A 15,689-nucleotide genomic window follows, 5' to 3' on the forward strand; every position below is an offset into this window, starting at 1 on the left:
TCTCAACTAGCCTACCTAGTTAAATAAAGGTGAAATAAAATAAATAAAAAGAACAATCTGTAGTGTTGCACTGTGTTTTCTCTATACAGAAGACAATAATCCAGTAATGGCTCTCTCCCATTGACATACAGGACTCTGTCTCTTTATTTGGAGTCCTTGGATGTCTGGTTGTATAACAGTACATTTAGGCCTCAGTTGTGGTTAGTGTCGTTTTAAGGTGAGGGAGAACACGTTTTTTTTTCTTAATGAGCATGGGCTTATTTCTACTAGAGCATGTTGGATGACGCTCATTCATATTCCATTCACCCAGTTCAATGTAACAGTGATAGGTTTAGGCTACTACATGATACTAACATTTTTCTTATACCCAACCTGAGGTTGCTACAACCTCGCCTATGAATGAAAGTTTACAACATAGGTGACCACAGGTCGAGAGACATTTGAGGTGAGACATTGACATTCAATACCGCCTTGCACACTCTTGCCTGCATCTAGCTGATATAGGGTGTAATCATTAATCCAAAGTTGCAAACAAGAGTTTCTATTGGAAAAAATTCAGGTATGTTTATCCCCGTTGTGTTCCGTTTACTTCAGTTTAAAGAAATGTTTTTTTTTTTAACAGAATCGGCGGAATGAATACACCCCTGATCACGCGTAAACAGAGGTCACTCTCGTAACAGCCACGTTGTATTCATTCTCTTCCCTTCACTTGTGGACTTCAATGCACAACACAGCTGTATGTGACCAGGAGAAAAAACCTTTCCAAGCCAAACCGCTACACACATCGTTATCACCATATTAACTAAAGTAACGTCAAAGTCAGCATTGTTAATAGAGCTAAAGCATTAGTGAACTTGCTACAATCATGCAGTAATGTTATTGTACAGTCAGTAAGCAGTTACACCGGCGGGCCATGATGGCAATAAATAATATAAGTAATACCAAAAGCTTATCTTCCAGTGTTGTGTTGGAAACTCAGCTAGCTAACATAGCATCCCTCTGTTTGATCAGGGTGTTTCAGTAGGCTAAACTAAGTAAGTGAAACTGAAAGTTAACTTTTTTTGGGTCAAAGAAATGTATTTGTTAATCTGTTTTACTATTGTCTTTCTCTCTCACTTTGAGTCAACTACTCACCACATTTTATACACTGCAGTGCTAGGTGGCTGTAGCTGATGCTTTCAGTACTATATTAATTTTCTGGTCCTTTGATTGGTTGGCCAACATATCAGTTCATGCCTCGAGCTCTGATAGGCTGGAGGACGTCCTCTGAAATATATAATTACAAGTCTATGGAAGGGGGTGAGTCTATGGAAGGGGGTGAGAACCATGAGAATCCTAGGTTTTGTATTGAGGTCAATGTACCCAGAGGAGTACAGAAACTAGCTGTCCACCGGCTACATCATGGTGCTACCCTACAGAGTGCTGTTGAGGCTACTGTAGACCTTTGCAAAATAGTGTTTTCCATCAGTTATTTGGTGACATGATTATGTTTCGTATAGTTTTATCTAAAAAGGATAAAACTTTAAGTTTTACAAATCTTGCTTGTTTGTAGGTGACCAAATACTTATTTTCCACCATAATTTGCAAATAAATTCATTAAAAATCCTACAATGTGATTTTCTGGATTTTTTTTCTCATTTAGTCTGTCATAGTTGAAGTGTACCTATGATGAAAATTACAGGCCTCTCTCATCTTTTTAAGTGGGAGAACTTGCACAATTGGTGGCTGACTAAATACTTTTTTTGCCCCACTGTACGTCTCATTCTGTGACTGTGGAATTGCCCATGGCATAGATCATGTGACATACACCATGCTCTGGGAGTGACATAGACCACACCTTGGGGGGTGATATAGACCACATCCTCAGGGTTAGAATTTACATATATCACACCCTCAGAATCCAAATTAATAACCTGGTTAAATGACTCCAACCATGTATTCCACTAACAATCTGTTTTGTCTCCTTCTACAGGGAGCCGTGGTGAGAAACGGTAACGTTCCCTAGAAAGGGCCCAAACCCTGGCCGCCATGGCCCCTCGCAAGCGTCCAGGGCGGGGCCTCTCCGATATTTTCTGCTGTTTTAAAGGGAGCGATCACCCGGAGATCACCTACCGCCTTCGCCATGACAGTAACTTCATCCTACAGACCATGGAGCCCTCCCTGCCCATGCCGCTTGAAGAGGAGCTGGATGCCATGTTCTCTGAGCTGGTTGTACGTACTGTTCTTGGGCTGGGCTGGGCCCAATGCCATGCTGAACTGCTGTCTCATTCTATTGCTCTACTCTGCTTCTCTCGCCCATTCAAGTGATACTTCGGAATTTTGTCAATGAGGCCATTTGTCTAGTTCGAGTTGGCTTGAGAAACTACTTCTAGCTTCCTTAATAGTGGACACAGAGACATACAAATGGTATCTACCATTTAATCTGACTCTGGGGAAGTAGACAAAATGCCTCATTGCCAAAATCCCACAGTATCCTTTTAAGAGCTGCTGGTTGGTAGTTGGTTCAGTTCTACAGTATAGATAACTAAAGGGATCTGCCCATTTATGGCTTTCATTTATTACATGATTACACTCGAATCAAAATCTTTCAGGACTGTGAAGTATTTAACTAGCTTAATCATATGTGGGGATACGTGGATGGCCATGTTTGAAGGCGAAGCGGCCAGGTCTGCACTTGCTTTTCTTCAACTCTGTTTTCAGTGCCTGGCTGTGTGATTTGGACTCATAAATAGGGAGGAGGAGCTCGCTTTTGATATATTTCCTCTGAAATACTTTGTTAGCTTGTTTCCAGCATAATCAATGCTTCTTGACAGCAATATAAAGGCATAGCAGACACTCTTATCAAGAGCGACAATTAGTTTGGTGAAACAACCTCAATAATGTAGTTATCAGCAAATTCAGTGCTAGTAGGAGAAGACATTACTTTTTTGGGGCGCCATGGGATTCATTTAAGAGACATTCTCGGAAGATTGGCAGGAACTTTGCTGATTTAGCGTCAGGAGGAAGCCATCTTTGGGGTGCCCTGACAGAGCATTGACTGGGCTGAGCGGGAGCTGACCCCCATAGGGGTGTGAGGGCCAAGAGACTAGAGGTGGCAGAATGGAGTGCTCTGGTTGGGGTGTAGGATTTGAGCATAGCCTGAAGGTAGGGAGGGCTAGTTTCCATTGCTATTCCGTAGGCAAACACCATGGTCTTGTAGTGGAGGAGGTGGTGGGCTGACATCTAAGCTGAGATGTCTGCCAGGCACACAGAGATGCGGGTTGCCACCTGGGTGTCAGAAGGGGGAAAGGTTGAGTAGTTGAGGAAGTAGTTGAGTGTCATCTGCATAGCAGTGATAGGAGAGATCATGTGAGGATATGACGGAGCCAAGTGGCTTAGTGTATAGAGAAAATAGGAGAGGGCCTGGAACCGGGCCCTGGGGGACACCAGTAGTGAGAGCATGTGGTGCAGACTCAGATCCTTTCCACATTACCTGGTAGGCGCAACCTACCAGGTAGGATGCAATCCAAGAGTGTGCAGTGCCTGAGATGGTGGAGAGGAGGATCTGATGGTTCACAATGTCGAGGGCAGCGGATAAATATAGGAGGATGAAAACAGAGAGTCAGCTTTGGTGGTGCGGAGAGTCTCCGTGACAGAGGAGAGCAGTCTCAGTTGAGTGAGCCGTCTTGGTTAGGGTCAAGAAGATCGTTCTGAGAGAGAGTTGGTCAGAGACGGCATGCTCAAGTGTTTTGGAAAGAAAAGAAAGAAGGGATAACGGTCTGTAGTTTTTGACGTGAGAACGGTCGAGTGTTTGTTTCTTGAGGAAGGGAGCGACTCTGGCCTCCTTGAAGTCCGAGGGGACGCAACCAGTAGTCAGGCATGAGTTGATGAGGGGAAGTGAGTAATGGGAGGTCTCCAGATGTGGTCTGGAGAAGGGAAGAGGGGATGGGGTTGAGCGGGCAGGTTGCCGGGTGGCGGGACATCACAAATTGCAGGATTCCATCTGGAGAGAGCGGGGAGAAAGAGGTCAAGGCATAGGGAATTTCTGTGAGAGTGTGACCAGTGGAGTCAGTAGGGTGAGTGAATTGGGAAAGGACATCGTCAACCTTCTGTTCAAAGTGGTTGACAGTTGTCCGCAGAGAGGTAGGTAGGAGGTGGAGGATTAAGGAGGGAGGAGAAGGTGGAAAAAAGTTTCCTAGGGTTAGAGGCAGAAGCTTGAAATGTAGAGTGATCGAAAGTAGCTTAATAGCGGATACAAAGGAAGAGAAGGTAGAGAGAAGGGATAGGTCCTCCGGAACTTTAGTTTTCCTGCGTTTCAGCTCAGCTGCACGCAGCCCTATTCTGTAAGCTTGGAGTGAGTCACTCAGCCACGGAGCAGGAGGTGAGGGCCAAGAGGAAAGGGGACAGTGAGAGTCATAGGATGCGGAAAGGGAGGTGAGTCGGGTTGAAAAGGCAGAATCAGGAGACAGGAGAGAGAAGGATTTAGCATATGGTAGAGATGATAGGATGGAAGAGGAGAGAGTAACATGAGAGGGAGAGCAAAGATTGTTATGGTTGAGTGGGTAGGGTTGGAGGAGGGAGGGAGGGAGGGAGGGAGGGAGGGAGGGAGGGAGGGAGGGAAATTGTGATCAGAGACTTGGAGGGGGGTTGCAATAATAGTGTTTCCGATGAAGGAACTTCAGAAAACTCAGAGGCCAATGCTTCCTCTTTGTATGGTCATCACAGGGTCAACAAAGGCCCAGTGTTCATGCCTCTATAGGGATAGAGAATAGCTTCTTCCTAGTGCTCATCCTAATAATCCCAAGCTCTCTGTTATCCCCTTATTACTCTCACTAGTGATCCATTAAAGGGTTAGCTACTATGAGTGAGACGCTCTTCCTCATTTAGCTCAGCAGACTCCATTGAGAAGGGGGCCAGTGAGTGTTTGTGCAGGCATTGGCTACCAGTTCATGATTGTGCCTGTCCTTGTCCCTACCCAGCAGCAGCAGCCGCCAGCAGTACAGTCTGGCCCTTCAACTTGCAGGGCTTCCACGCGCTCTGCCGACTGAGTCAGTTGTCCCAGGCACTGGCCAAACAAGACTCCTACAGAGAATCCATCTGCAGCCATTGTGTCCTGATTGGACCTCTCACAATGGGCAAAAACAGAGATGTCAAACAGTATCAGCTTAAACTCCAGCATGGTAAACACCCCAGCTCTATGCCTCTGGATGAGGGAAACTTGGCTTGGGTCATATTGAGTAGGCACGAAACGGAAGAAAACTGTCAAACGTGGAGGTGCCTTAATAGACGAGGGGATGTTGCCAACCATCCACTTGGTTCATATTTGAAAGAAGAAGAGTAATACAGGATACATAGAGAGAGCTGTGTTTTGTTATTTTCTTTTAAGTTATTTATATTACTTCAAAGGTCAGCAGAAAAATGATTTAGGAAGCTCTCTCGTTATCTCTAAGTTATTTCAGTCCTCTATTCCTTCCGTCTGTCCAGTGATGTAGTGGTGCCTGGAAAAGTGGGTACTTCCTGTCTTATTTATTTAAGAAACAGTTACATACACTCTGAATGCCCTAAAATGATGAATCCCATATTGGTCTTTCCCAGTCAGGCCAACCCAAGCTGTACTGTGCAAGTTTGCTAATAGTAGTTCTACTATTGAAACAGGTTTTCGCTCTCAAAGTAACACTTTTTTTATTAGAAAAACAACCAAATTGGATGTTCTCAGTCCATAACAATGCTTAAACCACATCGCGAGACTACTTTTATTTTTGAGAGTAGTTACCCTTTTAATTCAAGCACACATGCACTTTGCACTGTGGTTTAGTTAGCAGTGTTTCTGTAGCACATGAGTTTGCAAAACAGATCAGTGGATTGATGCAAATCATGATATCATTCTGCCATAAGCTACTTTGTAGCTACTTTTTGGGAAAGTCTTTCTATCTAGCAGACGACGGTTAGGCCTATCATTAGCATCGCTATGTCTTTCCTGTTCCTTAATTGTTTGAAACTTGGACTTTTTTACTTCATATTAATGTCTTGTCTTGGTTCAAAGTAGCCTATAGCCAAAATCCCACTATAGAAATGTTGAGACAATTATTTTATAAATACTTCATCATTATTTTGTAGAGAGTTCTCCTGTTCTTATTGGTTTTCTTTCAACTTTCTTTCATTGTCTAACAGACAAATGCAGTATCCTAGTCATATTCACAACCCATGATAGTTGTTGCATCTTTAGATCTCCCCTCTTTCTACATTTCTAACAGATATTTCCATCTCTGTCCATTAAACCGCTTGCATGTGTGGTGCGAATTTTAGAACTGTGTTCCCCCCGCAAATTGCATTTTGGAACATTTGCGCAAAGGCCTACCGCAGTTTGCACAATTCTGCACCTAAAATGTGAACAAATAATAGTTGATCAACATTTTTAGGCTAAACATTCTGATCTGATCTGTTCCTGTTCCATCAACCTTATTAATTGATATGACATATACATCCTCGACACTACTTTTATATGTTTAAAAAGTGAGTATACGCAATGCCCACTGAAAATAAGTGGGTATACAGTGTATACCCTCCACTACACCACTGCGTCTGTCCGTTGATGCACCAGACAGTTGTGTGTCTCTGACTTGGGGCTCCACAAGTCTCGTCTGGATAAGATCAGGCCTGTAGCTTGGCAGACCTGGAGAAGAGCTGTGGCATCTGGCAGTGATGTTTTCTCTCTGGTATGCCTGTTGTTCACACTGAACTATCTGCTCTGCTTTAGCTACTCTGTTTTGATGGGTTTTATGTTAGCCACATTTCATGCTGTCTGTTGGTCAAAACATTTTTTTGTGTGCCTTTTTTCACTCCTTCTCCACGTCCTCTACAGTCACCACTGTGCTGTTATGGGGAGAGATAGTTGACCTGTAATAACTTACACATGAAGTTGATATATTAGCACCCAAACATATGGTTTGAGAATGAACTGAGAGGCGTTGCAGTGGATAGCAGCCGTTTTACTGGCTTCCTGACCAATTCTGCTATTTTGTGTGACCGAAAACAGCATCTGGAGATCAGAACAGCGATCACTAACCGGTTTCTACTTCAACGAGTTAGCAGCTCTGGACTTTCTGCATACTCCGACACAAGGCCCTAATCACCGGGACTCAAAATTGGATGAGATGGCGCGAAAGATGCAGATGAGCCGGCATCCTGACCAAACTTTGTTGACAAGTAAATAAACCGCCTCTAGGTACAGTCACTAGAGAACAAACTGGACTATCCTGCCAACAGGATCTGAAGAATTGTAATGTTCTATGTTTCACAGAGTCGTGGCTGAACAAGCAGATGGATAATATACATCTTGTTGGCTTTTCCATACATCTTCAAGACCGGTTGGCAGCCTCGGGTAAGATGAGGGAGGGAGTGGTGTGTCTGTGTTAACTGCTGGGGCTCAATCTCGAATGTTAAGGAAGTCTCAAGTTTTTGCTCTCCTGAGTTTAGAATACCTTATGATAAGCTGCAGACCATACTATTTACCAACATATTTTTCATAGCACTCTATTTATCAATGCAAACCAATGCTGGCACTAAGACCACACTCAATGAGCTGTTTAGGGCCATAATCAAACAAGAAAGTGCCCACCCAGAGGCAGCTCTTCTCATGGCTGGTGATTTTAGGTGCAGGGAAACTGAAATATGTTTTATTTAATTTTTATCAAAATGTCATAAGTGAGACTACAGGCATAAAAATTCTAGATCCCCTTTTCTCCACACACAAACGTATACAAGGCTCTCCCCTGCCCTCCCTTTGGCAGATCTTACCATAACTCTATCCTCTTGTTTCCTGCTTACAAGCAAAAACTCAAACAGGAAGTACTAGTGGTCCGATGAAGTGGATGCTAAGCTACAGGACATTCGCACTGAGCTAAAGGCTAGAGCTGCCGCTTTCAAGGAGTGGGACTCTAATCCGGAACGCTTATAAGAAATCCAGCTACGACCTCTGACAAGCTATCAAGCAGGCAAAGCGTCAATTCAAGAAAAAGATTGGATGAGATACTACAAATACAAATCATGACAAAAACAAAATGAATAACCAGTCATAACTAGCCAATGGCAATGCAGATTACACAGTAAGCAACCAATCGATTAAACACAGGATATGACATCACCTACTATGCCTGCGCTGATGCTCGTCAGACATGCAAGGCTTGCAAACTAACACTGATTACAAAGGGAAACCGAGCAGTGAACTGCGCAGTGACACGAGCCTAGCAGACGAGCGAAATGCCTTATATGCTAGCTTTGAGACAAGCAACAATGAACCATTCATGAGAGCACAAGCAGTTCCAGACCATTCTCCGTAGCTGATGTGTTTCAAGTAGACCACCATAGGTTACCTTGGCGTTCTTGGGCACAGGGACTGTTTAAATTATTTTTGCCTCATAACCTTGAAAGGCTGGTAATCACTCACATCAACACCATCATCCCAGATGTCCTGGACCCACTCCAATTCACATACCGCCCCAACAGATCCACAGATGATGTAATCTTTATTGCACTCCACACTGCCCTCTCCCACGTGTACAAGAAGAACACTTATTTGAGAATGCTGTTTATTGACTACAGCTCAGCGTCAAACACCATAGTGCCCTCGAAGCTCATCACTAAGCCCTGAACCCTGGGACTGAACACTTCCATCTGCATCTGGATCCTGGATTTCCTGACGGGCCACCCCCAGGTGGTGAGGGTAGGCAACAACATATCCAACACACTGAGCATCATCACGGAGGCACCTCAAGGCTGCGTGCTTAATCCCTTCTTGTACTCCCAGTTCACCCACGACTTTGTGGCTGCGTACGACTCAAACGCCATCATTAAGTTTGCTGACAAAACAGGACAGTGGTAGACCTGATCACCAACGATGATGAGACACCTTATAGGGAGGAGGTCAGTGACCTGGCAGTGTGGTGCCAGGACAACAACCTCTCCCTCAACGTTAGCAAGAGCTGAACGTAGACTACAGGAAATGGAGGGCCGAGCACGCCCCCATCCAGATCGACGGGGCTGTAGTGGAGTGGCTCGAGAGATTCAAGTTCCTTGGTGTCCACGACAACTAATACCGAGACACCAAGTCTGGAACTAACAGGATCTAGAACAGCTTCTACCCCCAAGCCACAAGACTTCTAAATAGCTACCCGGACTATTTATCTAACTATCTGCATTGACTCGCTTGACTTGACTCATGACTCATTAACTCTTGACTCATTACATACACCGCTGCTACGGTTTATTATCTCTACTGTTGCCAAGTCACTTTAGCCCCACCTATATGTGCATTCTGTATCTACTGTTGCCCTGTGTTTTTATATTTTTTATTTATTTAACCTTGATTTAACTAACGGGGTGCCAAGCAATTTAAGAACAAATTCTTATTTCCAATGACGGCCAGGAAAAAGGCCCCCTACGGGTACGGGAAAATATATCCAAGTTATTGTTACTCATTTTTGATTAATTCCTCGTTATTATTTTTTCTATGTTTTTTTTCTATTTTTCCCTGCATTGTTGGGAAGTTCCCATAAGCATTTTCCTGTTAGTCTGTCTGTTGTTTATGAAGCATGTGACAAATTAAATGCGATTTGATCCAGTCCCGACAGGAATTCTGATGCATTATAGGTGTTGTCATAGAAATGGGGTGTTGTCTGGTCACGGGTAATGTAATAAATAATCCTTTGATATCCCACTTGGCAGCCATCCTGCACTGTCTGAAATCTGTCCAATGGGATGTCAATAATGATGTGATATTGCAGGGATGTTTGGCTGTAAGTGATGATTGTTGACAAACATATAGAGGGACCAGACAGTGGATCAATGGCGCTGCAGGCTGGTTTAGATGTTGGGAACAGCAGACGCATATGGATGTACAGGACAGCATTCATAGCTGTCCTGTATGACTCAGCTGATAGACTATGGCGCTTACAAAGCCAGGATTGCATGTTAATTTCCTTAGGCCAGCCACCCATACGTAATATATATGCACACATGAGTAAATGACTTCATATAAAATCAACCTGCTAAATGGAGTGTGTGTGTGTGTGTGTGTGTGTATAAACTCAGCAAAAAGATAAACGTCCTCACTGTCAACTGCGTTTATTGTCAGCAAACCTCACATGTAAATATTTGTATGAACATAAGATTCAACAACTGAGACATGAACTGAACAAGTTCCACACATGTGACTAAAATAAATGGAATAATGTGTCCCTGAACAAATGTGGGGGGGAGGAGGGTCAAAATCAAAAGTAACAGTCAGTATCTGGTATGGCCACCGGCTGCATTAAGTACTCCAGTGCATCTCCTCCTCGTGGACTGCACCGGATTTGCCAGTTCTTGATGTGAGATGTTACCCTACTCTTCCACCAAGGCACCTGCAAGTTCCCGTTTATTTCTTTGGGGAATTGCCCTAGCCCTCACCCTTCGATCCAACAGGTCCCAGATGTGCTTAATGGGATTGAGATCCGGGCTTTTTGCTGGCCATGGCAAAACACTAACATTCCTGTCTTGCAGGAAATCACACACAGAACGAGCGGCATTGTCATGCTGGAGGGTCATGTCAGGATGAGCCTGCAGGAAGGGTACCACATGAGGGAGGAGGATGTCTTCCCTGTAATGCACAGCGTTGCGATTGCCTGCAAGGACAACAAGCTCAGTCCGATGATGCTGTGACACACCGCCACAGACCATGACAGACCCGCCACCTCCAAATTGATCCCGCTCCATAGCACAGGCCTCTGTGTCACTCTCATTCGTTCGTCGATAAATGCAAATCCGACCATCACCATGCAGACAAACCCGCGACTCGCCAGCGACGTTGGGTTTGTGCTCATAGGTGACATTGTTGCCGGTAATGTCTGGTGAGGATCTGCCTTACAACAGGCCTACAAGCCCTCAGTCCAGCCTCTCTCAGCCTATTGCGGACAGTCTGAGCACTGATGGAGGGATTGTGCTTTCCTGGTGTAACTCGGGCAGTTGTTGTTGCCATCCTGTACCTGTCCCACAGGTGTGATATTCCGATCCTGTGCAGGTGTTGTTACACGTGGTCTGTCACTGCGAGGATGATCAGCTGTCTGTCCTGTCTCCCTGTAGCACTGTCTTAGGTGTCTCACGGTACAGACATGGCAATTTATTGCCCTTGACATATCTGCAGTCCTCAAACCTCCTTACAGCATGCCTAAGGCACGTTCACGCAGATGAGCAGGGACCCTGGGCATCTTTCTTTTGGTGTTTTTCAGAGTCCGTAGAAAGGCCTCAAGTGTCCTAAGTTTTCATAACTGTGACCTTAATTGCCTACCGTCTGTAAGCTGTTAGTGTCTTAACGACCGTTCCACAGGTGCATGTTCATTAATTGTTTATGGTTCATTGAACAAGCATGGGAAACAGTGTTTAAAGCATTTACAATGAAGATCTGTGACGTTTATTTGAATTTTTACGAATTATCTTTGAAAGACAGTCTCCTGAAAAAGGGACATTTCTTTTTTTTTGCTGTGTGTGTGTGTACACTAAAGTTCAAAAGTTTGGGGTCACTTAGAAATGTCCTTGTTTTTGAAAGAAAAATAAAAAAAATTGTCCATTATACAATAACGTCAAATCGATCAGAATTATAGTGTAGACATTGTTAATGTTGTAAATGAGTATTGTAGCTGGAAACGACAGATTTCTAATGGAATATCTACAAAGGCGTACAGAGGCCCATTATTAACAACTATCACTCCTGTGTTCCAATGCCACGTTGTGTTTGCTAATCCAAGTTGATCATTTTAAAAGGCGAATTGATCATTAGAAAATTGCAAAAGAGTTATGTTAGCACAGCTGAAAACTGTTGTTCTGAATTAAAGAATCAATAAATCTGGCCTTCTTTAGACTAGTTGAGTATCTGGAGCATCAGCATTTGTGGGTTCGATTACAGGCTCAAAATGGCCAGAAACAAAGAACTTTCTTCTGAAACATGTCAGTCTATTTTTGTTCTGAGAAATGATGGCTATTCCAAACTAGACACTCTAATGTACTTGTCCTCTTACTCAGTTGTGCACTGGGGCCTCCCACTCCTCTCTCTATTCTGGTTATAGCCAGTTTGTGCTGTTCTGTGAAGGGAATAGTATGGACAAAAAATATACTTTTCTTTCAAAAACAAGGACATTTCTAAGTGACCTGTAACTTTTGAACGGTTGTGTGTGTGCACACTGAGTATACTAAACATTTGGAACATCTTCCTATTATTGAGTTGCGCCCTAATCTATGAGCCTAATTAGGGCGTGGGTTGGCCTTGGAGAGCATACGCTCACCCACTTGGGAGGCAGCCCCACCAACAGGGGAGCCAGACCCAGCCAATCAGAACGAGGTTTTCCCCACAAAGGGGTTTTATTATAGACAGAAAACATCCTCAGTTTCATCAGCTGTCTGGGTGGCTGGTCTCAGACGACCCCATAAGTGAATAAGCCAGATGTAGCGGTCATGGGCTTGCGTGGTTAAACGTGTTCTGCGATTGTAAGCCGGTTTGACGTACTGACAAATTCTCTAAAATTATATTGTAGGCGGCTTATGGTAGAGAAATGAAAATGTAATTCTCCGGCAACAGCTCTGGTGGATATTCCTTCAGTCACTTTGCCAATTGCACGCTCCCTCAACTTGAGATGTCTGTGGCATTGTGTGACAAAACTGCACATTTTTGAGTGGCCTTTTATTGTCCCCAGCACAAGTTGCACATGTGTAATGATCATGCTGTGTAATCAGCTATGCCTCCCCTGTCAAGTGGATGGATTTTCTTTGCAATGGACAAATGCTCACTAACAGGGATATAAAAAAAGTACACAAAATTTGAGAGAAAAGCACTTTTTGTGTATTCTAAAATGTATAGTGGCGTACAGAAGGTCAGCCACCAGGGGGAGACTCGTCGAGGCCTGGTGACAGACGGAGTATACGTCACGAGGCGATGGATCAATCTGCTGGATGTGCCAGGTCTTGACCGGCTCTCCGGCCAGGACTAATTGGGGCTGGTTGGGGATTGGTGCATAATCAAAGGCTGATTGCTCACCAGCTGTACAAGTCCCATAAAGCTGCCAGAAGGGTAGCACACAAGGGAGAGACCTGGGGAGAGAAGGACTCCCCTATAGTTGTGGACTGTACCAGATGTAACAGGAGGGAGTTCAGTTTTGATCCCCACAGCCTACAGCTAGACCAGGAGCCCAGAAGACGGTATCCCGGAGACGATTATTTTAATAAACACCTTTTGAAACTGAGCTAATCCTGCTCTGTCTGTGTCTGATCTGTGTAAACGTTTTGACCCAACCCCTGCGGGCGATCTGACAACGTGGTTAGATCAGGGTTGGCTTTTATGTAGCATCCGCATGGACGAGTTGATAGCTCAGTGCATCTGGGCCCAACAAGCCCAGCAGGCGGTTCAGGAACGAACGCGGGAGGAACAGCGGCTATAAAACCTCCATCTCATTGAGGAAATCAGGAAGCTACAAGGAGGAGTGTCTACTGAATCACATCTAAACCAGTTTTTATTCAAGCTAACAGACGATGACGACATCGAAACCTACCTCTGTACGTTTGAACGGACAGCGCTACGAGAAGGATGGCCTAGGCAGAAGTGGGCCAGTCTGCTCGCCCCGTTCCTCTCTGGGAATGCCCAAAAGGCATATTGGGACCTGAACGGTGAACAGGCACCTAACTACGACAGACTCAAACGAGGAGATACTCACAGCCTGGCCCATCGGGCTGAACTAGTCCACAGCTGGAGGTTCGTAGCCGACACATCCCTCCCGAGCCCAGATGAGCGACCTACTACGCATCACCAGGGGATGGCTCGTACCCACCCACTCCATCAGACAAAGTGGTCCTCGCTTCCTACGGGCACTACCCCACGACATGAAGAGGGCAGCAAGTCTATGCGGGGCGGCAGGGTAGCCTAGTGATTAGAGCGTTGGACTAGTAACCAGAAGGTTGCAAGTTCAAACCCCCGAGCTGACAAGGTACAAATCTGTCGTTCTGCCCCTGAACAGGCAGTTAACCCACTGTTCCTAGGCCGTCATTGAAAATAAGAATTTGTTCTTAACTGACTTGCCTAGTTAAATAAATGTAAAATAAATAAAAAAATATGCGCGCCCCAGACCTTGGAGGGCCTCCTGGAAGCAGTGGAGACTCATCAGAACACTCAGGCCCTGCTGAGTGGTAGCCGGGCAGTGTCGGTGACCAGTTCAAGGAGTCGGAAGGACAGCCCCACTGCTGGGTACTGCCAACTGCCAGTCGGCAGGGCCAACACAGGGCCAAAGGACCGCAAACCCTTAGAGATGGCTGGGGTAGAGCGGACCCGCCACCGACGACACCAGGTAGATGGAGACCAAAGGTGTTTTGAGTGTGGCACATGGCCTTGAATTTCCTGGGTTGAGAGGAGTCGATGCCATCTGCAAGTCCCGGAAGCGAGGTGAGTCACACAGTGAACTACGTCACCACCTGTTGGGCACACCACGAATCAACTGCACCCATGGTCCCAGTAAAGGTTGACGGACAAAACACGAAAGCTCTATTAGACTCCGGAAGAATGGTTACACTCGTAACCACGAGCCTGCTGATCCAGGAGACCGAACGGAGTAGGGAGATGTCCATTTGCTGTGTTCACGGGGACACAAAGCGGTATCCAACCGTATGGGCCAACATCGTAACGCCACAAGGGAACTGCCAGATGATGGTGGGTGTAGTACCAGAGTTGCTGGTACCTCTCCTAGTGGGACAAGATTGTCCACTGTTCGCGACCTGAAGAAAATGGTTGACCAACCTGCATCTACGGGTCCGGACTCAGAGTCGGAGGGGGTGCTGGAACCTGACCCCCAGCTGGGGAACCACGTGAGGAAGAGCCCAGCCTCCCCTTCCTCGATTTCGAGGGGCCAGTCGAGACATCCCCTGGGGGCCAACTGAGGGGACAATTCGGGACAGCCCAACTTGAAATCCGCCCTTAGCCCAAGTGATAGCGGTGGATGGACAGCTACTTCTGGGGGTGAGTGACTGGCAATACCCCCATTTCCAAATCAAGAATAACCTTTTGTATTAGGTGTCGCGCCAACAGGGGGAACCTCGAGAGGTATTGTTGCTGCCCCGACGGTACATGAGAACTGTTCTTCAGCTGGCCCACACCCACCTGTTTGGGGCGCACCTGGGAATGGAGAAGACCCGGGAACGGATTGCAGCCCGGTTCCACTGGCGCCGGGATGAGGAGGGCCATGGAAAACTACTGTCACAGCTGCCAGGAGTGTCAAATGACTGCCGCAAAGGCACACTTTCGAAACACACTGGTCACCCTACTGATAATCGGGGTGCCCTTTGAATGCATCGCCATGGACATAGTGGGACCCCTGGTAAAAACAGCACAAGGACACCAGTACATCCTGGTAATCGTAGACTATGCCACCTGGTATCCCGAGGCCATTCCCCTACTGGCGGCGGTGTCCAAGGGAATCGCCCTGGAGCTGTTCCACCTCTTTAGCCGGGTGGGCATCCTGAATGAGATCCTGACAGACCAAGGTACCGAGTTTATGTCCCGCCTAATGAAAGATTTGTGTGCTCTCCTCTCCTGGGACCAGCTACTACCCCACCTAAATGTTCTCAATCTGAGAAGTACCCCAGTCCTCCATGGGGTTTTCCCCTTTCGAACTCCTCTATGGGAGGAGGCCACGCGGCCT

General features: G+C 45.8%; 1 protein-coding gene across 4 annotated transcripts in view; it reads left to right on the forward strand.

The window, feature by feature from the left end:
• LOC135508013 (disheveled-associated activator of morphogenesis 1-like) overlaps positions 1-15,689 on the forward strand; it is an 80,287-nt gene that overhangs the window by 35,376 nt on the left and 29,222 nt on the right. For all 4 annotated transcript variants that reach the window (XM_064927887.1, XM_064927886.1, XM_064927888.1 and 1 more), the window contains exon 2: positions 1,973-2,211. In XM_064927887.1, the coding sequence (XP_064783959.1) occupies positions 2,029-2,211 (183 nt within the window). In that variant the 5' untranslated portion in view covers positions 1,973-2,028. The remainder of the gene's footprint in view (positions 1-1,972; positions 2,212-15,689) is intronic.

This window comes from Oncorhynchus masou, chromosome 21, assembly GCF_036934945.1.
Source record: "Oncorhynchus masou masou isolate Uvic2021 chromosome 21, UVic_Omas_1.1, whole genome shotgun sequence".
Classification (NCBI taxonomy): Eukaryota; Metazoa; Chordata; class Actinopteri; order Salmoniformes; family Salmonidae; genus Oncorhynchus; species Oncorhynchus masou.